Genomic DNA, 25,021 nt, shown 5'->3' with positions numbered 1-25,021 from the left:
CTCCTGCTGCTGCAAGGCCATGGATCTAAACATGGCTCCTGGTGGAAGCCCAGCTAGAACCCCACCATGGTCCCAGATGGCATCATCGGTCACTCACATCAGGCCAGTCTTGACTACCCTCAGGTCTCTAGTTCTGCCTCTCTTGTGTCCACATCCTTCTGTTTCTCTCTTCCATTTCTCCACCACTTACTTGCATCCCTTGGTAGCTCCTAGGGTCTCTTGAATATTTGGGGTCATCTCAGCAGTGGCCTTAGAATTGTTTTATCCCACTTGTGCATTATGGTGCCAAGCAGGGGTCCTATTGGGCATGGTCTGCCCCCTGAGGCCTGTGGAGTGCCAGACTGGTGGCCATTTCAGGGTAGCTTCCTGTTTGGGGCTCTATGGTGGCAGTCTTGTGGTTGTCTCAGGCTTGCTTCTCACCCTGCCCATGTGGCCCCAGGCAAGGGTCATCTGTCTCAGGCACACTCCCGCCCAGGACCAGCGGTCTGAGGTGTGGTTCTTCTCGCCTCCAGCTTGCTTCCTGTTGTGGGAGCCTGCCTGGGCCTTCCTGGTGCTGGACTGCTGGTCACCTCAGGCTTGCTTTCTTCAGGGAATGTTAGGCTACTAATCATCCAGATGTTCACAGATCAGAACACTGCGCATAGACATGGCCTCTCTCCTCTCTGCTACCTCCTGACGCACATGTGACTCGCAGCAGCTGCACCCGTAATGCCTCTAGGGGCAGGAGACAATCCACACTTGAATCTTGGCTAGGAACATCAAATGTGGCTGACTGTTGAAGTGAGCAGTGAAGTAGATGTTTTAAGGAAGAGAATGGTCAGGTAACTACAGATGACAAACAATTCAAAATGCTTCTGGTTCAAGATCTGGTAAAAATTGGCAGGGTAGGCAAAGCTGTGGGAAGTCACTAGAGACTGACAGGAGAGAAAAGTTGTGTAGGAAGGAACTGTGGACGCTGAACAGGAGAGATGACTTAGCAATTAAGAGGGCTTGATGCAGCTGGGTGGTGATGCTGCCCACCTTTGATCCCAGCTCTCGGGAGGCTGAGACAAGCAGCTGTGAGTTCGAGATCAGCCTGGTCTACAGAGTTCCAAGACAGCCAGGGCTACACAGAAAAATCCTGTCTTGGGGGGTGAGTGTGGGGGGGGGAAATGGGGGAGAAAAGGGCTTGATGTTCTTTCTTTCTTTTTATAAACTTTATTTATTTGAGAGATATTTCTCCCCCCCGCCCCCCGGAGCTGAGGACGGAACCCAGGGCCTTGCACTTGCTAGGCAAGCGCTCTACCACTGAGCTAAATTCCCAACCCTTGATGTTCTTTCAGAGGACGGCAGTTTGGTTCCCAACTGCCTGTAACTCCAGCACCAGGGGACAGATGTCCTCTTCTGGTTTTAGTTGAACACGCACACAAACTCTTATACATAAGCCAAAATTAATCTTTTTTTTTTTTTAAAGATGATTCATTATAACAGGGTTAGCATGCAAGAAAGTCCTGGGTTATATTGTCAGCACTCTGTAACTCAGGCATGGTGGTGCATACCTGTGATCTCCGTGCTGGGGAGAAGGAGACAAGAGGATCAAGGTCAGGAGTTCAAGGTCATCCTGAGCTGAAAGGCCAGCCTCTGCTACAGGAGACTTTGCCTCAAAAAAAACCCCCAAAATGCGGGGTTGGGGATTTAGCTCAGTGGCAGAGCGCTTGCCTAGCAAGCACAAGGTCCTGGGTTCGGTCCCCAGCTCCGAAAAATAGAAAAGAAAAACAAAAAAAACAAAAAAACAAAAAAACAAAAAAAACCCCAAAATGCAAGGAAACAAAAAGCATGAGGAAAAAAATTAAAAATAAAAATAAAGGGAAACAATTCAGGGTTAAAGACATAGCTTGTCTGCTTGGCTAGCATGCAGGAATCCCCTAAGGGTGTGGGCCTTTTTATTTCAGTGGAGTGACCAGTAATAAACGACCCACGTAGCCGGTGGTGGTGATTAATGCCTTTAATCCCAGATCTCCATGAGTTCTAGGCCAGCCTAGGCTTCAGAGTGAGTTTCAGGACAGCAGAGCTATATAATGAGAAACAGTCTTGAAAAACCAAACCACCACCAACAAATAAATTAAAAAAGTAAGAAAGTTGCCCGTGTCTCGGTAAGAAACCCTAATTAACATACTAGGCATGTCGTTTATCGTAGGTGTCGTTTATCTAGTCTTATTTATTCTAAATTTTTTTTAAAGATTTATTTTAGTCTGGGTGTTTTTCCTGCGTATAAGTATGGGCATCATACGTGTGCCTTGTGCAGGTAGAGGTTAAAACTGGATGTTGGATCCTCCGAAACTGGAGTTGATTGGGAGCCACTGGGTGGGTGCTAGACACCAAACGCAGGTCCTCTGTGACAGTAACAAGTGCTCTTAAATGCTAAGCCCTCTTGCTAGCCCCCTTAGTACTGTTTTTTTTCTTTTTCTTTTTTTTTGGAGCTGGGGACCGAACCCAGGGCCTTGCGTTTGCTAGGCAAGCTGAATCCCCAACCCAGTACTTTTTTTTTTTTTAAAGAAGTGTTTTATTTAGTTGAGTGTGTGTAAATAGATGCCACATATTTGTGCCCATGGTGACCAGATGAGGGAGTTGGATCTCCTAGAATTGGAATTATGAACTGCCATGTAGGTTCTAAGAACAGAATGTGGGTCCTCTGGAAGAGCAATTAATTGGGCCATTAACCAACCAACCAACCAACCGACCCACCCACCCTTTGTGTGTGGGCTGAATTACATGCCCAGGAGTGCTCAGGCTGTGGCATGCATGTGGAAGTTAGAGGACGACTATGAAGATTGGTAAGTGGTTGTCTCTGGCTTGGTGGAAACCATCTTCCCAGTCTACTTTTTTTTTTTTTTTTTTTGGTTCTTTTTTTTTGAGTTGGGACCAACCCAGGGCCTTTGCTTCCTAGGCAAGCGCTCTACCACTGAGTTAAATCCCCAACCCCCAGTCTACTTTTTTGACACGTGTGCCTGAAGGGTTGGAGATGTAATTCAGCCAGTAGAATGCTTGCCTGGCATCCATAAAGCCCTGGGTTCTGCCTACCACCAACAGCACATAAACCTACACACCTATGCCTATATATATATATATATATATATATATATATATATATATATATATATATAGAGAGAGAGAGAGAGAGAGAGAGAGAGAGAGAGAGTGCCACCACAGCCTAGATCAAAAAGATTATTAATTTTAAAAAAGGATGTGTATGTGATAAGGAGTGTGTGATGGGCATGAGCGCAGTACCCATGGAAGCCAGAAGAGGGCATCAGATCTCCAGAGCTGGAGTTCCCGGAGGTTTGGGAGGCTCCTGGGAACCTAACTAGGGTTCTCTGGAAGAGTAAGCGCTGATGCACCTCTTCACCACCCCTTTGTGATGATTTAAGTTTATGATCTTATGTTGATCTTGCATTCATAGCTATGCTGCCTGCACATAGCTGGAGTGAGCGGTGGCGTGCGTGCGTGCGTGCGTGCGTGCGTGCGTGCGTGCGTGTCTGGGATTTAAGGTATAGGATGAAAGGACAGAATCAGATGTGATTCTCGCCTCTCATTCCTGTCTCTCTTAGCATTGGTATTCAGTTTTTTCCTCTACTTCCTTCAGGACCAGCTCAACCAATCCCCAAGCCCACACATGAGGACGACAGGCTGAGGCAGATGTTTATGGCGGCCTCTCCAGGGCTCCACTTTATTGGGGCGCAGCTTTGGCTGGGTGGAATCTAGGGCTGCTACATCTGCAGCAGGGCCCGCACCTGGCTGATCTGCCACTCGACACTGGACTGTGCTGTGCCACCCAAGGCTGTGTACTGCTCCACGCTGTGGCTGTAGTCCCACACGAGATTCACGTCACTCGAGAACAGGGGACTGGGGAGAAAGAGGACGGGGTCAGAGTAGCCAGGGCGTCCCAGCCTGTGACTGCCTAACCTAGGGCCAGCTTCCAGGCTGCTGCACCTCGCAGAGGTGGGACTGGGAGGGGTAGGGAGTGAGGGGAGGTTGGAGGTAAGCGTCGGCCATACCTGATGGTCTGCAGCTCCTGAAGTGACAGCTGGTTGAGAGCCACCCCTTTCATCTCTGCCATGACCACAGCTTTCCCTGAGGCCTCGTGGGCCTGGCGGAATGGCATCTGCGTACATAGGCAGAGGGTGGTCAGGAGCCTGTTTTCTCCTGTGACCCGAGTGCCCGGCTTTGGGGACACCATTGTCCCCAAGCCCGGTTACTTCACACTCACCCCTTTGCGGACCAGGTAGTAGGCAAGGTCGGTAGCCAGCATGTCAGGGCTGAGTGCCTGTGCCATGTTCTCACGATGAATCTGGAGGCGTTAGGTCCAGTAGAAGGTGAGCTTGGGGGATCCCCTGGAGCCTGCCCTACTGTGTCCTTGGCAACTGAGTTATGCCCCCCCCCCCAAGCAACCCACTCTCCGCTCGAACGTTTTTATTATTAGTTTGCTTTTGTCTTTTGAGATAGGGTTAAGACTTGGCAACGTGCGCAAGGCCCTGGGTTCGGTCCCCAGCTCCGAAAAAAGAACGACTTGGCAACGTGGCAGTGGTTGAGGCCCACGCTTTTAGTCCCAGCACTAGGGAGGCAGAGGCAGGTGGATCTCTTGAGCTTGAGGCCAGCCTGGTCTACACAGTGAGTTCTAGGACAGCCAGGGGGACACAGAGGAACCACGTCCCAGGAAACGAACAAAACAAAAAACCTACTCTAGCCCAAACCTGGGGCTTTGGTGTCTGACCCATCCCATCCCTCTTCCTTGGAAACACATTTGCCTTCCCCTTCCCAGGTTTTCTGGCCTCACTGCCTCCCCTGCAAATCCCTGTCTGGGCGTAGTGGGGGAGAGGTAGGTGAGGTGAGGAAGGCGAGTCTTGCCTGCAGTGTAGAGATGACTCCAGTGGCTACTTGGAGGACAGCTGTCATGGTGTCAGACACTTCAAACACAGCCTCCTTGTCTTCCTGAGAGGGGTGTGGCAGATAAGGGATTCTCAGCCCCGCCCTTCACCCAGGCCTCATTCCTTGTTTCACTGGGTACCCTTAGTACCTCTCCGTGCTACCAAGGAGAGGCAGGGTACTTCTGGGGGTGGTCACAGACTGTGTGCCCAGGACTGGACAGAGTCCTTCTAGAAATGTCTGTCGGGCTTCTCGGAGCTCTGAGAAGTATTTATGTGGTACAGACATCCCCAGCTTCATACCTGTAAGTCCTTGTTGTAGGTGCTTGGAAGTCCCTTGAGGGTCATCAGGAGTCCTGCGCACTAAGGGGAGAGTGACGCTGAGCAACTGGGACAGCAGAGCCAGACATGTAGTCCCCTGAGGACCCCCACTGGGTCTGAGGTCAGGAAGCCTAGCTCCCAACTCTGCTCAGCTCACCCGTCCAAACACTCGGCCCGCCTTGCTCCGGATCAGCTCCAAGCTGTCTGGGTTTTTCTTCTGGGGCATCAAGCTGCTTCCAGTGCTGGGGGACAGAGGTGTTAGGACCGATGGGTCTGTTAGTGCCTGGCTGGTCTGCTGGCGGAGGCACTGGGCAGATGTGGACAAAGGCTGGGGTGCAATGGGATGGGAGGAAAAGGTTCCAGTTGGCACCCACCGAGATATGGGCCTTACCTGTAGGCATCGGAGAGCTGCACAAAGTTGAATTCCTTGGTACCGTAGAGAATCAGGTCTTCTGCCATCCTGCTGAGATGGGTCATGCACAGAGAAGCCCAAAACAGGAACTCAGCTGGAAGGGACAGCAGGCCTTTTCTCTTCATTTATTCTCTGTGTGGGTGTTTACTCAGAGATGGTCAAAGGACAACTTGCAGGAGTCAGATCTTTCCGTCCGCCATTCAGGGTTCAGGGTATCAAACTCTGGTTCATCATCAGGCTTGGTGGCATGTATGTGCCTGTTTACCCACTGAGTAATAATCTCCATGTCCCTTTTGGTTGGTAGTCGTTATTTTGGTTTTGTTTGTTTGTGACAAGGTCTTACATAGCCCAGGCTAGCCTCAGATGAATTAGCAGAGGATGCCCATCGGTTACCGGTATCCCTGCCTCTACCTCCCAAGTGCTGGGACTATGGGTGTGGACCATTATACGCAGTTCATGCAATGTTGGGGGAATTGAACCCAGGGCTTCACACACACTAAGCAAACACGTTACTCTCTGACGTACATCCCCAGCCCTGGACCTCTAGGTCTTACCCACGAAGTCTCTCTCGCTGGTGGCATCCATACTGTTGAGCGTAATGGCTCCGAAGTTCAGTTCTGGAGGTGAGGGAGGAAAAACAGCTAAGCTGGAAGGCAAGAAGTGCCCAAACCTGGATGCCCGGCCTCACCCTTTGACCCCTTCTTAGAAATGGGAATCAAAGAAGGGTATGAGGTGGGGAAGAGCGTCTCTATATAGAGCTTACAAGGATGGAAGGGGGCCTAAATATTCTCAACAATAGGGACCCCTGACATAGGCAACTCCATTAATCTCAATACCCATGGGCCTCCCACTGTGGGCGGAGCCGAGGTTCTGGTCCTTACAGGTAAGCACTGGGGACCCAGAAATTTCACACAGGTTATACTATAACCTGTTTTCTGCCCAGAAGCCTGGGAATGGTTGTGGTTGGTGACCTGGTGATTTTTTGCATTGTGTAGCTGAGACCACACTGGATCCTCCCCCAGATCCTGATCAGGAGCTGGTCAATCTGTAGAACCCATGTTTATGGAAGCTGTTGCATGAACTTTACAAAGAGTTTCAATGCAATCGTTTCTTAAGTTTTATTGTGCACATAGGATTGAGTTAGTTGTCATCGGGAAAATTTTTCACCAAACTGTGCTGTGTTTAAATATGCCTAAGATAAAGCATCGGGGCCAAACTCTCGAAGCCTGAACCAACACTAGCTGCTGAGTGGTATTGAACCTACGGCCCTGTGTGTTTGATACTCTTTGGTCCCATAGTGTTTTCCTGTGGGCACAAGTTGTCTGGGCCTCCCACATGTCACCTTGTGTGTCTTTGAGACCAGCGGAAGCTAAGAGTGACAGTCTCCAGAGAAGGATGAGCAAGGTGCCTCACCTGCACAGAGGAACTCCCGGTCCACACCCAGAGGGTTGCCTGCAATGGCCCCACTGTAGAGACAAGGGTTCACAGAGACTGAGGTTCTGGGCACCATACACATGCAACCCCCAGAAGCAAGCCTTAGTTTCTTAGCCCTTTTCTTGGCTGGTCACCTTAAGGCCCAAAGACTTTCACCATGCATGGAACATGGTGTGGGCTGGGAAGCTGGCTGGGGTGTCAGCATTTTTCTTGTTTGGTTATCTCCATGTCTGAAAGGTAGAGTGGGGTCTAGTTCTTTTTTATTAAAAATAGTGTGTGTGTGTGTGCTTTCTTGTCTGTATGTATGTCTGCATTTAGGCATCCACAGAGGCCAGAAGAGGACCTCGGAGCCTGTGAAACTGGAGTTAGAGGCACTTGTGAGCCACCCAGTGTGAGCACTGGGAACTGAACCTGGGTCTTCCGTGAAAGCAGCCGGTGCTTTTGGCTTTGCTTTAGGGTTTTGCTTTATTTTCAAAGACTTGTTTTTATTATTTTTACTTATGTGTGTGTATATGTGCATGTGTGAGTGTATGCCACACGTGTGCAGTGCCCGTGGAGGACAGAAGGGGGCGCTGGATTTCCTGGAGCTGGAGTTACAGGTAGGTTGTACACCGCCCAGTATGGGCGTTGGGAATTGAACTTCAGTCGTTTGGAAGAGCAGCAAGTGTTCTTAACCACTGAGCTGTCTCTCTGGCCCACACTAAAGTTTTGTTTTTGTTTTTTTTTTTTGGGGGGGGGGGCTGGGGATCGAACCCAGGATCTTGCACTTCCTAGGCAAGCGCTCTACCACTGAGCCAAATCCCCAACCCCCACACTAAAGTTTTTAATTAGCGTGTATATGTTACATATGACTTCATTATGGCATTTACATACACATGTAGGATGTATTTTAATCATATTCGCTCTTCCATTACCCTCTCTTGTCTTCTTCCTACCTTGAAGAGTCCTTCTTCTCAACTCCCATATTTCATGTCTTTGTCGGTGACCCAGTGAGTGTCACTAAGGTTGCTAACAGGCGCATGCGCATAGTCAACTTAACCACTGAAGAAATGCCCCTCCCCTAGCAACCACGACTGCCTAATATAGACCCTGAGGAAGGGGCAGGGCCTCACAAGCCCCTCCCCTCTAATCACCATGCTCTCCTCAGCCTTGTTGATTGAGTAGCGATACGCCCTCAGCTTCCATCAGGCCTTGGGGGACATGGAGGACAACTGCCTTACCTGCCCAGTGGCAGGACATTGATCCGCTTCTGCACCTCCTTCAGTCTCTCTAAATCTCGTGTCAGCGCAACGGCGTGACTGTGGGAAATAGGTATTAGGGGTGGATGGTTGGTGGCCGGACACCAGGGAGCCTCCCCGTCCATCAAAGCCCCTTGGCCCCTGGTCGGGGCAGCTTCCTACCAACCCCCTGCTCCGCACAGCTCACCTCAGGATCCAGTGGCTCCAGCGGATGGGCTGAGCCCTCTGCAAGTGCGTGTACCCAGGGAAGAGGACTTCACACTCCCTGTAGTAGGGGAAGGAACAGGACTTGCTTAGGACCCCTGGAAACCCCTACAGGGCAGGCTCTTTTTTTTTTTTTTTTTTTTTTTTTTTCGAGCTGGGGACCGAACCCAGGGCCTTGCCCTTGGGCATGCTCTTTTCAGGGAAGGTAAGAATAGACCTGTGGTGTTCTGCCTAAAAAAGGGATCAGATGGGGTTGGGGATTTGGCTCAGTGGTAGGGGGGTGGCCTAGCAAGCGCAAGGCCCTGAGTCCCCAGCTCCGGAAAAAAAAAAAAAAAAGAAAAAAAAAAAGGGATCAGATGCTCACCACCGGATAAAACCTGAAAGTGAGTCAGCAATTCAAAGACTAAACCAGGGAGGGCATGATGATGGAGTCTGTGGTCCCAGTGCGGGGGGGAGGGAGAAGGGGGCGGGGGGGGGGGAGGTTGAGGCAGGAGGACGGCCATAGGATTGAGACCAGCCTTGGCTGCACGGTGAGTTTGATGCCAGCCTAGGTTACAGAGGAGACCCTGGTGTGGTGGTAGACACCTGTAATCCTAGCGATTGGGAGGCTAAAGCAGGAGAACCAGGAGTTCAAGGACAACTTCAGTTACATAGGATTTGGGGCCAGCTTGGGCGGGCTTTAAAAAAAAAAAAAAAAGAAGAAGAGGACAGGACAGGAAAGTGAGAAAGAGGAAGAAAGGACATTTGAGGCTAGCCTGGGTTACATAGCAAGCCCCAGGCTACCCTTATTGTCTAACCAAAACTATTTCGATTTCCTGTATTCACTAACCCTCACATCCCTATTCTTCCCAGCAGCCCACGCCTACCTCAGTTCATGTCCCTTTGTATTCACACTTAGCTGAGGTCTATGAACAGGGGACACAGAGTTAGGAAAGGGGAGACGCTGTCCCTGATTCTGATGCCACCTAAGATATTTCAGGGTCTCCTTTGTCAAGTCTGAAGGGGGGACGCAGCCAGTCCCAGGGACATTAGAACGTGGATGCATGGGATGGGGCTGGCAGGAGGCAGCCTTTGGCTCTGTCATTTGCCTTCCGTGTAGGGTGGGGTGCGAAGTGAGAGGGGACAGTCTGGATGGAAGAGTGTCTGCCTGCTTTGGGCTCAGTCAGGCCCTTTCCTTGGGCACCTGGAGCTTCAGTCTCCAAAAATCCTTAAACAGTCACTGGCTGCCATCTGGTGGCCTTTGGGTCACCCTAGGTAGGGGATGGAGCTGGTAAGTCACACCCCGCTCCTTATTGTCCTGGGAGCTCGGAGCCCATCTAATATACCTCAGGGCCTCATGTTCAATTCTCCTCACCCATGCCATCTAGGTCTTACATTCAGAGGAGAACAGAGCCTGGTGGCCCTCTGGGACTCCAGGTGTCTGCTGTAAGACTCTATCCTCTGAACCAAACTGCTGCCATGTTTATGAGAAGAACTGAGCCTGGCACAGTTGGGCCTGTGGGACTGGAAGGACAGCTTATTGGTTAAGACCACTTGGTCTTGCAGGAAGACTTGGGATTTGATTCCCAGACCCCGCATGGTGGCTCATGGCTATTCACAGCTTGAGTGAAAGGGGGATCTGATGCCCTCTTCTAACCTCCATCGGCACCAGGCATGCAGGTAACACACATACATATATGTAGACAAAACTTATACATATAAAATAAACAAATACCCTGAAAAACAAAAACCCAAACCCAACTGGGCCTGTGGAATATTGACATTCTCTTCCTTTAGGAGGGTGTGGGAAATTTGGACCTTCACTTGAGTATTATTTTCTTCCTTCCAGCCACTCATATGCAATTCTGCCCTAGTTGGACATGGACTCACCTCTGGTCCCAGGAGGAGCTAGAATATACAGACCAGAGAAGCCGAGGGAAGATCAGGCCCCTATCTACTCTGCAGCCCTAGGGGAACCATCACCCATGCTGTGTGCAGACCTTCTGGCATAGCTGGTTTAGGGTTACCCACACTCGACTCCTTGCTTAGCTCCCCTCCAAGGAGAAAATTCCTGTGACGGTATCCCCGGGAGACTTACGCCTCTGCCCGGTCTACCATGGCTTCAATGAGCACCTTGAGGAAGGTGGAGAGTTTTGAGCAGGTTTGCCTCATCCACAGCCTGAGGTCCGTGACCACCTGTGGAGAGGAGAAGGCCAAACTCAGGGAGTAAAGTTTGCTGCTCCCCTAGAGAACCAGGGCGGTAGCTGAGCACCCAAGAGCCTCCTGGTTCCCGCAGTTGAAGAGGGCAGGAGGGGTGGGGACACCTGGTCATTGCGACTTCTGCCTGTGTGTAACTTCCCTGCAGCTTCGCCAATGAGTTCCTGGAATGGAGAGGCAGAAGGTTAGGAGCTCCCTCTTCGCAGCTCAAGCGGTGACGTTCAAGTCAAGGTGGGGGTCCTCGCCAACCCAGTGGCTCTCCTTCCCTATGCCAGGGACCCCCATCCTGCCCAAATCTCTTGCTATTTCTACTCTGCCAAGGATGCCTAGTGCCTGGATAAGGTGAGATAGGGAGAGACCAATTACAAAGAAGGGTATGTCATACCTTCAGGCGCCGCTCATTGGCTGTGTGGATGTCTTCATCATTAGGGTGCAATTTGAAGGTGCCTTGGGCCCACTCTTCAGCCACCTGAACAACGTAGCAGCAACCCAGGGTATCAGGTTGATTAGGCATCAGGAGCCAGGCGTCTCCCTGCCCTGGTCCCGCTTCCGCTGTGGTTAAATGCCCTTGTATGGAAGCTGACCTATAGAATACTTCCCCATCCCTGAGGGATGATCCCAGACCCAGTCCACCTTGGTCATGAGCAATGAGAAGTCATTAAAAGAGAGAGTTTGGGGTGGGGTGGGGGTGGGGTTAAGAGCACTGGCTGCTCTTCCGGAGGATCTTGGTTCAATTCCCAGCACCCACACGGCAGATCGCAGCTGTCTGTAACTCCAGTTCTAGGGTATCCGACATCCTTATACAGACATACATTCAGGCAAAACACCAATGCATGTGAAAGAAAAATAAATTAATAAATAAAAAGACTATAGCACCAGTCATCTGCAGCAGTTAAGTATAGTACTCATCTACTTACGATAAGGTCACACAACAAACCTGGAATTCTACAGCTTGTGCCCCAGGATGTGAGAGCCGGGCCAAGGCTCAGTGATAGAACAGAACACTTGCCTAGAAATCTCCCAATGACGGGCGTGGGGCGTGGCTCTGCGTAGAGCATTTACCCAGCACGCACACAGCCCCGGGTTCGATCTCCAACATCAGAAGGAGTAAATATAACTGAATGTAGTGCTTAGGGATTTTGGCCAGGAGCCTGGGTACCCATGGCAATGGATGTAGGGTGTGGCTTGTGACTCGTGACTACCTTGTCCAGGCCTTGCAGTATCTGCTGCATCTCGGCTTTGGTGAGAAGCCCTGCCTTCTCCAGGCCCCTGCTGTAGGCCTTGCTTCCCTGCAGGTCCACATTCCACAGATGCCGGTCATAGGCGATAGATGAGTTGAACTTCTCCATGGTGGGGTCGACGGAGCCTACAAATCGGCCACCCCATAGCTTCCCGCTCTGGCCAAGAGGACAGAACAGAACAGATTCTCAGAAAGGACCCTTAGGAGAATTAGTCAGAGAGGGTGGGACGGGGGCCGGGCAAGGTGGGGAGCGGCAGCGACGGCGGTGTAGGCATTAGACATTATTCTCACTGGGCAAATAGGGCGACCGAAACTCAGAGGCTCGGGAACTAGTGGGGGTAAGGGATATGATAAACACAGAAGTCAGGGTTCTTTCTCACCACATGGACGGACCAGGGGGATGGTGACTTTCCTGGGATCACACCAAAACTACCTTTCTTTAACTGACAGATCACATGGTGTGGTTGTTGGTGTTTTGTTTTGTTTTGTGTTGTTTTTCCGAGACAGGGTTTCTCTCTGTAGCACTAGCTATCCTGGAACTCGCTGTGTGTACACCAGAGGTCAGTGTTGAGTGTCTCCCTTAATTGCGCTCTACCACATTACTTATGATTAATATTTATTATTTTTTGAGACAGGGTGTCTTAGTTAATATTCAAATCATCGCACAGGGCTTCACTATGTGGCTCTGGCTGGCTTAGAACTCACTATAGAGATCGCCACCTTCTGCCTCCCAGGTGCTGGGGTTAAAATGTACCACCTCATTCTTTTTTTTTTTTTTCCCGGAGCTGGGGACCGAACCAGGGCCTTGCGCTCGCTAGGCAAGCGCTCTACCGCTGAGCTAAATCCCCAACCCCGTACCACCTCATTCTTAGAGACACCATCGCTCACTAATCCTGAACTCATCAATACGGCTGGGCTGGCCCGTCAACATGTTCAGTTTCTTTGGCACTGGGACCCAGATTCAGGCCCTTACGTTTGAACCGCTTGCACCTTACCAACGATGCCTCCTGAGCCTGAGGCATATCATAGGAGCATTCGCTTTGCTCCGGCTCCAGGCTTTGAATCCGCCCCCTTGGTGCTCAACAGTCAAAAGGCCTCTGAGCCACAGAAGCAACCTCCAGCATTTCCCCCAGCTCCGAGAGAAGTTCTACACCTGACCTCTAGCAACCTCAACAAAAGCTGGATCTCCTTCAAAGCTCTTCCCCCACGGGTCCCTGGGGCCTGTGGGTCAGGGCCAGACAGTCAGAATGGGGAGCAAGTCAGGAGCCTGTAGGGGAAGGCTCAGGAAGGATCCTGCCACTGCCTTCCTTTCCAGATTTCCGGCCTCGTGCCTGGTTTGTTGGTAATAACATCTCCTTAATAAGCAGGACAGCTGCCAGAACAATTAGTACCAACCCACAAAATGGCTTAAGGCAAGCTGAGGTCATCTGCAGTGCAGACCACTGTGTTCTAGGAATGAACTCTAAGCTTCCAGGCACACACTCCCCTTGACCCCGCTCCTTCCTATATCTGGAATTTAACCTAGGGCCTTGTTTGAGAAACACAGGTGCTCTACCACCGAGCCACGCCCCCAGCCCCTCCCTGGGGGATTCTAGGCAGGGGCTCTACCACTGAGCCACGCCCCCAGCCCCTCACTGGGGGATTCTAGGCAGGTGCTCTACCACTGAGCCACGCCCCTAGCCCCTCACTGGGGGATTCTAGGCAGGTGCTCTACCACTGAGCCACGCTCCCAGCCCCTCACTGGGGGATTCTAGGCAGGTGCTCTACCACTGAGCCACGCCCCCAGCCCCTCCCTGGGGGATTCTTGGCAGGGGCTCTACCACTGAGCCACGCCCCAGCTCCTTACAGGGAGATTCTAGGCAGGTGTTTAACCACTGAGTTACAACCCCAGCCATATTTTTTGGTTTGTGGAGATAGGGTCATGCTCCGTAGTTCAGGCTGACCTAGAACTTATTACAAAGTTAAAGCTGACCTCAAATTGGTGATCCTGCTGCTTCAGCCTCCCCGTGGCTGGGGATACAAGTGTGAGCCATCACACTTAGCTCTGGAAAACTTGTGAAAAGATCGTGGGAGGTCAGAGGGAGGTGTCGCCAGCTGGCCAGTAAGTGGGCAAGGAGCAGTGCGGACAGAGAAGAGAGGGCATTGCTACAGGCTAGGAGCCTGAGAGAAGAGGCAAAGGACACGAGGAGGCTGAGTGGCATGAGCAAGATTCAATTCAAACGCACAAGAGAAGCAACAGGATAGTTACTGTTATCTGGGCGTGGTGGTACTCAGCTGCTATACCAGCATCAGGGAGGTAGACGTAGGAGGGTTAATAATTCTGGGATTTTTGTTTGTTTGTTTTTCAAGACAGAGGTTCTCTGTGTCTTGGCTGTCCTGGAACTCATTCTATAGACCAGGCTGGACTTGAATTCATGGAGATCCTCCTGCCTCTGCCTCCTAAGTGCTGGTTTTAGAGGCATGTGCAGTTGCAGCTAACACTGCAATTACATCCTTTTACAAAGTGGACACCAACACCCCTACTTCACAAAGGAGCTAAGAGGTCAAGGCTGACCCCGGTGTGCTAATCACGTCTGTTTGGCTCCAAAGTCCGGCCCTCGCTCCTGACGCTCCACATGACCCGGCAGCTAAGTAACTAAGGCTGTTGTAACTCTAGTGATGTCAAATCTTTTTTATTTTTTCTTTTTTTTCCGGAGCTGGGGACCGAACCCAGGGGCTTGCGCGTGCTAAGCAAGCGCTCTACCGCTGAGCTAAATCCCAACCCCGTGATGTCAAATCTTTAATCTGAATGATGAGCTAAGAGAAAGGAGGGGACGTGAAGATCAGAAGGGACTGGACATGCAGACATCTGCTTCCCTACAGCCACCATTCATTCCCCTAAGAGCTCAAAGTAATGACTCCACCATACGTCCCTTACAGGTGAAACCCAATAGCTGCAATTATCCCATTTACCAGACAAATCTGTCAAGTCCACGGGAGACCTATGTCTTGCACACCTTTCACTAAATAGGAAGAGAAGCCAGGAGTTTCTGGCCCAAAGGAGAGGACAGCGACACTAGGGGGTCACTGGGGCCATGGAGAGAGGTCCCTATCTCCTGGTGGTAAGGGCTCAACTTTTCCTATATGTGGGAACAAATGCATGGGAGGTATCCTCTAGAGCCTGATAAAAGGATGTGGGGTGAAAAGCAGGGTGTGAGGAAGATGAGGTAGCTCATTGGGTAAAGGCCCTTGTACCAAGCCTGTTGGAAAGAGAATCCACAAGTCATCCTCTGATCTCCACATGTGTGCTGTGCTCACAGATGTATATGCACTCGTGTACAAACGAACAACCAAATAAACAATGCTAAGAGTAAAAGAAAGTAAACGGAAAGTTTTTAGCTCACATGGAATCTGAACACTCAGGGAGGGACGCAGAAGAATTATCAGATGTTTGAGGCCAGTCTGGGTAGAGGTGAGCCCCCAGTCTAGCCTGGGCTAAAGTGAGCTGCTCTCTCAAAGAAAGAGTAACAGGGGCTGGAAGAGATGGCTCAGCCATTGAGCAGTGGCTTCTCTTCCTGGGGACTCAGGTTTGGTCCTCATCCACATGGTGGCTCCCACATCTGCAGCTCCAGTTCCTTTAGATCCCACATCCTCTTCTGATCTCCCTAGGGAGCAGCTACCCATGTGGTGCACAGACGTCTAGACGTGCAGGCAAAACACCCATACCGATATAAACTTTAAATTATTTTTTAAAAAGGGAAAACGCCGGGCTTAGTGGCTCAAGCCTTTAACCCTGCACTCTGGGAGGCAGAAGCAGGTGGATGTCTGAGGTCGAGGCCAACCTGGTCTACAAAACGAGTTCCAGGACTACATATTTAAACCCTGTCTCAAAAACAAAACAAAACAAGAAAAAAAAACCCTACAAAACAAAACAACAGAAACAAAAAAGGGGGAAACAGCCGGGCATAGTGGCCAGTAGTGAGATCATCACAGGAACCACTTGGCGGCGCTCGATGGGCAGATTAACGACGAGGACATCCCTGAGTCTAATCCCAAAGCCAGTCTTTGGAAGTGTGGTCGGGAATTTCAAGATCACTGCTAGCCTGTGTGGCAGGAGGTGGCCCCAAAAGCGGTTCAACCCGACCGGCTCCTCCCCGCCCCTTTGTAAGGTCCCCTCAGTCCTACACACCTCCGATGCCATGTTGGGCGGGTCCTCCTTCTGGAGCTTCTGTCCTACGAATCTGGAAGACAAGACCACACTCACCGCCTCCGGTGGTCTACCGGGCAGGAACAGAGTTGGGGTACCTGCTCAGCTTGCGGGACGTGGCAGCACTCAACAAGCGCGCCACTCAGAGAGGCCTCGCGTTCTCTCTTGTTTGTTCCTCTGTCCCACAGTCCCTGGACTTAGTGGACCAGACTCTCAGGGACCAGGCACCTTCTGGTCTCTCCTGGCTTTTTCTGGTCCGGATGGCGTCTGCTGCCCCTCTGCCTTGTCCCCGCCTCCTGGGAGAATAGAACCAATTGGGAGAGGTGGGTGTGACTCATCAATCACGCCTATGGGCGGGACTATCTCTGGTTGAGCTACTCATAGCAGGAAGAGGTGATTTTTCAGGGAGTCAGCACTAGCTGTACTGAGGGGCAAGCACATAAAATCTGTGCTGGGGCGAAGACAGATGACAGGCCTGCCATCCCAGCAGCGCCTGGGAGGCCGAGGCAGGAAGATTGCTGGGAGTTCCAGGCCTAGGTTGCAGATGAACCTGTTTCAAAACAATTTCAACACTTGGGAGGCAGAGACAGACGGATCTGCCAGTTCTAAGACAGCCTAGTTTGCATAGTGAGTTATGGGCCAACCAGTACTAGATAGTGAGACCCTGTCTCAAAATAGTGGGCAGAAGGTAGGTCACGTGCTAAATCAGGTATGGTTTTGTATGCTGATCATTCCAGTACTCTGGAAGCTGAGGCAAAAGGCTTGTTGCAGGTTCTAGGCCAACACAGACTACTAACGAAGCATGGTGTGTATGCCAGTAACCTCAGCTTTCGGGAGATTGAAGTAGGAAGATCAGAAGTTCTAGGTCATCCCAAGCTGCATAAGGTAGCTCAAGGTAGCCTGGGTTATAGACTCTATCTCCAATTAAATATTAAAAAAAAAAAAAGGCTGTCAGTCAGACTGTGGAAAGAGAACTGCTAAATGCCAAGTTTCCTGGGATAGCACATACCTGTGACCTCAGCAGTCGGGAGCCTGAGGTGGGGATGTCGAGAGTTTGAATGCAGGACCTGGAGAGATGGTTCGGCAAAAAGAGCTAGCCTCGAAAGGTTGGCAACCTGAGTTCGATCCCTGGAAATTTTATGGAAGGTCATCTGTGGGGCTCATCCGTTGTCTCAGCTCTCCTACTCAAGACTGGAGGACTGTCAGGGAGTTTGGGGAGCAGCTAGTCTGGAACTCGGAGCAGTGCAAACGCAAGAGAAGCCCTGCTTCAATAAGGGGGAAGGCAAGAACGGACTCCAGGGGGAGAACGGATTCCAGAGGGCTGTTCTCCAACCTCTACACATGCTCTGTGGCAAGCGGTGCATACACTCCCCTCCCCCACCCCCGATACATCAGTACTTAAGAGAAAAGATGGATCCAGTGAGATCCCTCAACGGGGAAAGATGCTTATTGCCAAGTCTTACAATCTGAGTTTGATCCCAGGACCCACATGGTGGAAAGAGAGTGACTTCACCAAATTTAGAGTTCCTCTAAACTCTACGCTTATACAGGACACACACACACACACACACACGTACACATGCTACATAAATAGATGTACAAACAATAAAGACAAGCACTAAAAAACAAACCCCAAAAGTTGGGATGTAGCCCAGTTGGTATTCTCTAGAGTCTAGAAAGGGATCTTAACAGTCAGTGAGAGTTAACACACAGGGCTTCCTTCAGTCTATCACGGTCATTTCCAAAGCAGGAGGTCTAGCGTTACCGGGAACCAGCATAGGAACATGGCTGGAAGAAGAGTGGGTGGTGGGCCACTGTGGAAACCAGGTATGAGTGTCTGTCATAGAGAATGTATGTATGTATGTATGTATGTATGTATGTATGTATGCATGCATGCATGTACATTATGTATGTGCCTGACACCAATGGGAGTCAGAAGAGCACGTCATCATTCTTTTTTTTTTCTTTTTTTCGGAGCTGGGGACCGAACCCAGGGCCTTGTGCTTGCTAGGCAAGCGCTCTACCACTGAGCTAAATCCCCAACCCACGTCATCATTCTTGTAACTGGAGTTACAGCTGATTGTGAGCCACTGTATGCGAGCTGGAAACTGAAACTGGATAATCTGCCAAGGGAACACATCCTCTGAATCATGGAGACATCCCTACAGCCCCGGATGGACTGTGGACATTTTTCATCACCAACAGACCAGATATGCTAGAGACAGCCAAGATGGGACTGGAAGCATTTGGGGAGCATGCGCAGTAGTTGCTAGAGTGCCCGTGTCACACAATGTGGGACTTTAGTCAAACTCGCATGCCTTGTAAATGCTTAAGACTTCTGGCAGGGCTCGGAAACGGAGCTCTTGCTTAGAATCTATGAAATGAGGGACTGCTGGCATGGCTCAGAGTAGAGCCCTTTCAGAGTAAGAAGAACAGAGAGTCTCAATCCACTCTCATCCTGCGAGTATCCCCCTAAGAAACCTCGAGCTCTGGTTCTTCCCTAAGGAGAAAGTTTAAGCAAACTTAGGAGAAGCCCAGGGATACAGTTGGTAGAGTGCTTGTTAGTATGCGTGAAGTTCTGGGTTTGATTCTCAAGGCTCCTTAAAACTCGCATAGCGGCTTGTGCCTGGATCCTCAGCTCCCAGGAGGTGGAAACAGGGTCAGAAGTTCCAGGTTAATCCTCCCTCAGCTACATAGGTGAGTTCAAGGTGGGACTAGGCTATATAAGACCCTGAGTCAAATAAACAAAATGAATGAAAAATATTTAGGAGAGTTAACTAGAGACATCATCACCATCATCACCACCATCATCATATTCATTCATTCATTCTCTCTCTCTCTTCTCCTCTCCTCTCCTCCTTTCTCTCTTTTGGTTTTTTGTGACAGGCTCTGTGTAACCCTGGCTATCCTGGAATTCCCTCTGTAGACCAGGCTGGCCTTGAACTCGCAGATCTGCCTGCCTCACCTCCTAGGTGCTGGGATTAAAAGCATGCGCCACCACTGTCCAGGGGGGCATCACCTCTATGTGAATGGAATAAAAAAGTATCAGTAACCGTGAATGTTTCCTCTGTTGTGTGTGTTGAGGCAAGAAAGAACTCTCTATGTAGCTGGACTTGAATTCACTGTGTTGTTCAGGCTGGCCAGAAATTTGACACTCTCCTGCCTCAGCCTTCCAAGGGCTGGATTGACATGCGTGTACCTGGCAATATCTTGAGTTCTAACAGTATTATAGGCACAGCGTTAAATATATATATATATTTTTTTTTGGTTCTTTTTTTCGGAGCTGGGGACCGAACCCAGGGCCTTGCGCTTCCTAGGCAAGCGCTCTACCACTGAGCTAAATCCCCTAAATATTTTATATGGATAGCTTTTTTTTTTTTTTTAAATTCTCACGAGCACATCTAGAAGGCGGCTCAGATAATCACCAAGTTCCTCCAGGTGAAGAAAGGAGAGTCTAGGAGAGAAGGAATAATTTGCCTAAAGACACCAAGACAGGAAGTGTGAGGGCTAGGCGCCACAGCTAGGCATCTCGCATCTAGGCATCTCGGACAAACGTTAACATCTGTCTGGGAAAGCTCTCCAAGATCTGGCCGAGGGATCACATTAATGAACAACCGGTTAACAGGGTTGCCACCGAGCCTCACATGACAATCACCTGCCTTTGCAGTCCCTGGGATGAAAATAAACACTTGGCAAAGGGAAGGCTGGGTGGGGAAACAGCTCCTCGAGAAAGTGCTGCCCAAGCATCCCCAGTACTGCTTGGGCGGTGGAGACAGGAAGATAGAGAGTGCGAGGGAATCCTTGGCTACCTAGCCAGCCTGAGGCCAGCCTGGGCTCCTCCAGACCTTGAGTCAAAGCAAACAAAACCCAAAACAAAAGCCGGGTAGTGGAAGACATTCACTGGCTATCAACCAGGTTGAGCTCCCTGTGCAGGTGCCTAGGTGGACGCCATTTGAACACGGGTACCAGCCGATTTCCCTGCTTGCATTCCTTCCTCTCTGAATCATTTTGTGGTGGGGCTCTCCAAGGCAGTAGCCTGTCTTCTATGAGTCTATCTCTGAAGCCTTGGCTTTGAACGACCCTCTTTCCACGCACCTCCTCCTGGCTTTGGGACGCCTCTTTGTCCAGGTTAGTCATTCTCCTGTCTAGCTAGAGTCTAAACACAGTGTGTCATAGTGATTTATGCCCTGCACTGGTCCCCTTACTGGGTTCTCAGCTAGCATGGAGAGTGTGTATTATTCATGTCTGAATCACCAGTGCCTGAGGGGGGGGCAATCATTGTAAGATGGTTGAGCGACTAACACCATGAACACCATTGTGGGACACACACACACACACACACACACACATTGGTTTTTATGAGACAGGGTTCTCATGTAGCCTCAGGTGGCCTCAAACTCCCCATGTAGCTGAAGAGGATTATGAAAAACTGACTTTCTCGCCTCCAAATCCAAAGTGGAGGGATTACAGGTATGTGCCATCATACCAGTCACCACCCCCCACTTATAAAAAAAAAAAAAAAAAACCTCAAACACAATCGCCCACAAACCATTTTAACATGGCTGAGCAGTGGGGGCTCACACCTTTAATCTCAGCACTGGGAGGCAGAGGCAGGCAGATCTCTGAATTTGAAAGGCTAAGTAATGAAAATCTGTCTTCCCCATCCCAAATTTTAACGGTTGTATGGGGAAAAGGATCTCTATGTAGTCTAAATGGATTAGAACTCACCATGTTGCCCAGACTGTCTTCAAACTCAAGGCATTCCCCCTGCCTCAGCCTCCTTTTTCTTTTTTTTTTTTTTTTTTTTTTTTCCGGAGCTGGGGACCCAACCCAGGGCCTTGCACTTGCTAGGCAAGCGCTCTACCACTGAGCTAAATCCCCAACCCCTCAGCCTCCTAAGTGCTTAAACTATCTCTCCAGCTCTGTCTCTGTCTTTTGAGACTGGGTTTCTCTGCCTCCCTCTTTCCCCCTTGCTGGAATTAGAGGATTGTGCGACCATACCTGGCTTCTGTTTTTTGTTTTTTTAAACACAAGGTCTCAAACAGCTTCGGATGGCTTGAAAGTAATTAGGTAGGTCAGGCTGGCCAGAAACTCATGACAATTCTCCTGTCTCAGCCTCTCTAGTGCTAGGATTACAGGTGTGGGGCTGCATGCCTGGTTTAGGGATTTTTAACGCGGCCAAGGCAAACCCTAACAAAACCTACACTATGAAAACACCCGACAAGCTGAAATTAGACCAAGGTAGGAACACCTAGAATTAAGGAGGATCCGGGCGAGCCCTGCGGCGATCCCGGCATGCACCACGGCGATCCCAGAGTGCCTTGCGGCACACACACAGAGAAACGGTGAGCAGAGCAGAGCTGGCGTAACGTGAGGTTCTTCTCTTCCAGCGGTTGTGTACGACGAGGCAGAGGCAACATGGAAGTGTAAGCGACACGTCCAGGGGAAAGCAGAATCAGCTGGGGACCGTGAGGCGGCTGGCGGCTAGACCTCCGGACCCGCGAGCAGGGCGGGTGGGCGGGGTGCACGGACCGGAAGTGCATGGAGGTGGGGCGGCAGGGGAGGTACCCTGCTGGTGTTGGAACCCGCTCTCCTCCGGTATCTTTTGGGGAGGGGAATGTTGGAAGGATAGAGAGGGGTTTTCTTTTTTCTCTTTCTTCTGGTTCTGGGAATGAAACCCAAGACCTTGCACGTGCTCTGGAAGTAGTGTGACCCTGAGATGCGTCCCAGTCACAATCATCTTGTGATGTGGGCTCTGCATGTGCTCGGGGAAACACTCCACTACTGAGTCAGATCCCCAGCCATCACCGCCATCATCGTTTTGTAATGGTGGAAATGGTACCCAGGACCCTTTGCCACTGACCTGCATCGCCATCCGTTATCGCCGTGTTCTTTTGGAAATTGGTACCCAGGGTCGTGAAAGTACTGGCTGTGCTAGTTTTCTTTCAGTTACTGTGACAAACACCATGACCAAAAGCAATGTAGGGGTAGAAAGGGTTTATTACATCTTAAACTTCCAGGACACAGTTCATTATGGAGGGAAGTCAGGGCAAGAACTCAGGCAGGAAACTGAAGCTTAAGACCAGTTTAAGAATTCTCTCTGGTCTACTCTCTGTTTTCTAAATTCTTTATGAAGCAGCCCATGGATGGTGGCACCTGCCGCGGTCTGTATAACCCCTCATCCCCTTTATATTTTATTTCTATTTATTTGGGGAGGGGGGCTTGGGGTTTGCGTAGTCGTGGCTCTCCTGGAACTAGCTCTGTGGATCAGGCTATCCTTCAACTCACAGAGATAGGCCTGCCTCTCCCTCCCAAGTGCTGGGATTAAAGGCCTGTGCCACCATCAGTTGGCCAGGCAGTACCCTCCTGCATCATTTAATAATCGGGACAGTCCCTCGTGGACACGCCCATAGAACAACTTGGTAAAAGACAGTTTGTCATTGAGGCTTCTTTAGATGATTCTAGGCTGTTTTAAGTTGACAGTTAAGATTAACCAGGAAAGCAGGCAAGGTTTTCTCCCCCTCCCCCCAGACAAAGTTTCACTGTAGAGCACTGGCTGTCCTGGAACAAGCTCTTTAGACCAGGCTGGCCTTGAACTCAGATATCCACCTGCCTCTGTCCTCTGAGGCATGAACTAAAGGCATGTAATACTCCTACCTGGCAACTAGGCAAATTCCTGAGATATTTCGTCAGCTGTTGTTGGGATAGTCTCTTCTTCTTTCTCTTCCTCCTCATTTGGTGGTGTTGGGAACGGTACCCACGGTCTTTTTTTTTCCTTTAAAGATTTATTTATTTATGGGGTTGGGGATTTAGCTCAGTGGTAGAGCGCTTGTCTAGCAGGCGCAAGGCCCTGGGTTCGGTCCCTAGCTCCGAAAAAAAGAAAAAAAAAAGGATATATTTATTTATTATATACAAATACACTTTAGCTGTCTTCAGACACACCAGAAGAGGGTATCAGATCTCATTACAGACGGTTGTGAGCCCCCATGTGGTAGGTGGGAACTGAACTCAGGACCTCTGGAAGAACAGTCAGTGCTCTTTTTTTTTTTTTCCGGAGCTGGGGATGGAACCCAGGGCCTTGCACTTGCTAGGCAAGTGCTCTACCACTCAGCTAAATCCCCAAGCCACAGTCAGTGCTCTTAACCACTAAGCCATCTCTCCAGCTCCGGTACCCACGGTCTTGCACATGCTTAACACACACCTTCCACACCATTATTATCATTATTATTATTAGTGTTATTATTATGTGGTGCTGGGGATAGAACTTAGGGATGCTAGGCAGGTACTTTACCACTAAGCCACACACCCCCATTATCATATCGTGGTGTTTGGGATGGAAGGGACCTGAGCATGCTAGACAGTCACTCTACCAACAGTAAAGCCACCCTAACAGTTTATTTTTCCACACTTTTTTAAGAAAATATTTTTTGATGGGCAAATGAAGTTTTTGAATCTACTCCACCCGCGGACTTTATATGTACACAGTTGACATACCTAAATTGTGTTGTTATTCATGTTTCTTTGTCTTCTGCTCAATTGTTTTATATATATATACTATAGTTGGTCAGACTCTTTTTTTTTTTTTTTTTTTTTTTTTTTTTGGAGACAGAGTCATAAGTAGCCCAGGCTGGCTTTGAACTTGCTATGTAGCTGAGGATGATAGAATTCTGATGCCCCGTCTTCACTTCAAGCCACATTAGATTAGCCATTCGGTCTCTGAGATGGGGGTCTCTCACTGGGTAGCTCAGGCTGTCTGGTTAAGCTTTCTCCATCTCTGGGTAGCTGGTGTCAGAAACCGTGGAAAGTGTCAGCTCTCTAACACGCCCCGGCTCTCCTCCTACATCCTGCTGCTTGGCGTCCTTTTCTCGCTCCTCCTCCTCCTGATGTCTAAATGTTGAACGCCTTAGTGCTTCATCTTGGGACACTTCCTTTGCATGTATTCTCAGTCACCACTCATTTTTATGATGGCGGTTCCTCAAAAACATTTCTGACCTTTTTTTGTCAGGTTGCTTACATTAAAATGTATCTTGTTTTCCTTTCCCGTCATTACACGTCTGTTACCCACTTTTTCCTTTTTTCCTACGGTAGGGTCTCATGTTATCCAGGGTTAGCCTTGAACTTGATATGTACTCAGGAGGACCTTAAGCTTTTCTCATCCTCCTGCCTCTACTCTCCCAGTGCTGTTCCTATTGGTATATGATACCTTGCCCTGTTTATGCAGTGCTGGGGATGGGGCTCAGGGCTATGCATGTTAGGCGAGCCCTCTATTAACTGAGCTACATTCCCAACCCATGGTACCCCCCAACCCCCTATCTTTTAAAGCTTAAAAAAATTTTTTTTTCTTTTTTTCGGGGCTGGGGACCGAACCCCGGGCCTTGTGCTTGCTAGGCAAGCGCTCTACCACTGAGCTAAATCCCCAACCCCCAAATTTTTTTTTTGAGACATGGTTTCTCTGTGTAGTCCTGGATCTTCTGTAACTCACTCTCTAGACCAGGCTAGCTCCAAACTCAAGAGAACCACTTGCCTCTGTTTCCCAAGTGCTGGGGTTAAAGGTGTGCACTGCTACTGCCAGCGAAGACTATTTTTTATTATCTGTGTATACGTCTTGTTTGTGGGTTTGTGCTTGTGAGGACAGTGCTCTTGGAGGCCAGAAGAGGGCGTCAGATTCCCCGGAGCTGGTGTTACTGGTGATTGTCAGCCACCTGACGGGATTCAAACATAGGTCCTCTGCGAGAGCAGGACCAGCTCTTAACTGCCGAGCCATCTGGACCTTTTAGTATATGGTCTGCTTTATAGTCCAGGGAAGATGGACATTGTCTTCCTTTTACAGCTAGCAAGAGAGAGACTTAAAGAGAAGCTACAGAGACATCACAAACCAGCAGTGGGCTT

The 25,021-nt window shown here is 49.9% G+C and overlaps 1 protein-coding gene and 1 non-coding gene across 4 annotated transcripts; both read right to left on the bottom strand.

Moving 5' to 3' along the window:
* Positions 1–591: 591 nt before the first annotated feature.
* LOC116886004 lies at positions 592–725 on the bottom strand. Its single transcript, XR_004386076.1, has one exon. It is a non-coding gene; the product is annotated as a small nucleolar RNA SNORA17 (small nucleolar RNA).
* Positions 726–3,674: 2,949 nt separating this feature from the next.
* Positions 3,675–21,646, bottom strand: Asl (argininosuccinate lyase). 3 transcript variants are annotated; one of them, XM_032886658.1, is made up of 18 exons: positions 21,134–21,646; positions 17,142–17,199; positions 16,115–16,428; positions 11,909–12,103; positions 11,092–11,175; positions 10,814–10,870; positions 10,588–10,685; positions 8,494–8,571; positions 8,289–8,366; positions 7,048–7,100; positions 6,189–6,251; positions 5,614–5,728; positions 5,380–5,464; positions 5,205–5,264; positions 4,885–4,968; positions 4,247–4,327; positions 4,035–4,141; positions 3,675–3,882 (listed from the first exon to the last, which is right to left on the bottom strand). In XM_032886658.1, exons 3-18 carry the CDS (start codon positions 16,124–16,126, stop codon positions 3,747–3,749), a joined length of 1,386 nt encoding a protein of 461 aa, XP_032742549.1. In that variant the 5' UTR covers positions 16,127–16,428; positions 17,142–17,199; positions 21,134–21,646; the 3' UTR covers positions 3,675–3,746. The 3 variants fall into 3 exon arrangements, with proteins under 3 accessions (XP_032742549.1, XP_032742551.1, XP_032742550.1); XM_032886660.1 differs by having other exon boundaries at positions 21,384–21,646; XM_032886659.1 differs by lacking the exon at positions 21,134–21,646 and having other exon boundaries at positions 17,142–17,283.
* Between the last annotated feature and the right edge of the window lie 3,375 nt (positions 21,647–25,021).

Source organism: Rattus rattus, chromosome 16 (genome assembly GCF_011064425.1).
Source record: "Rattus rattus isolate New Zealand chromosome 16, Rrattus_CSIRO_v1, whole genome shotgun sequence".
Taxonomy (NCBI): Eukaryota; Metazoa; Chordata; class Mammalia; order Rodentia; family Muridae; genus Rattus; species Rattus rattus.
Note: the sequence above shows the minus strand (reverse complement) of the source record. Positions and strands in the feature narration are given on the sequence as shown.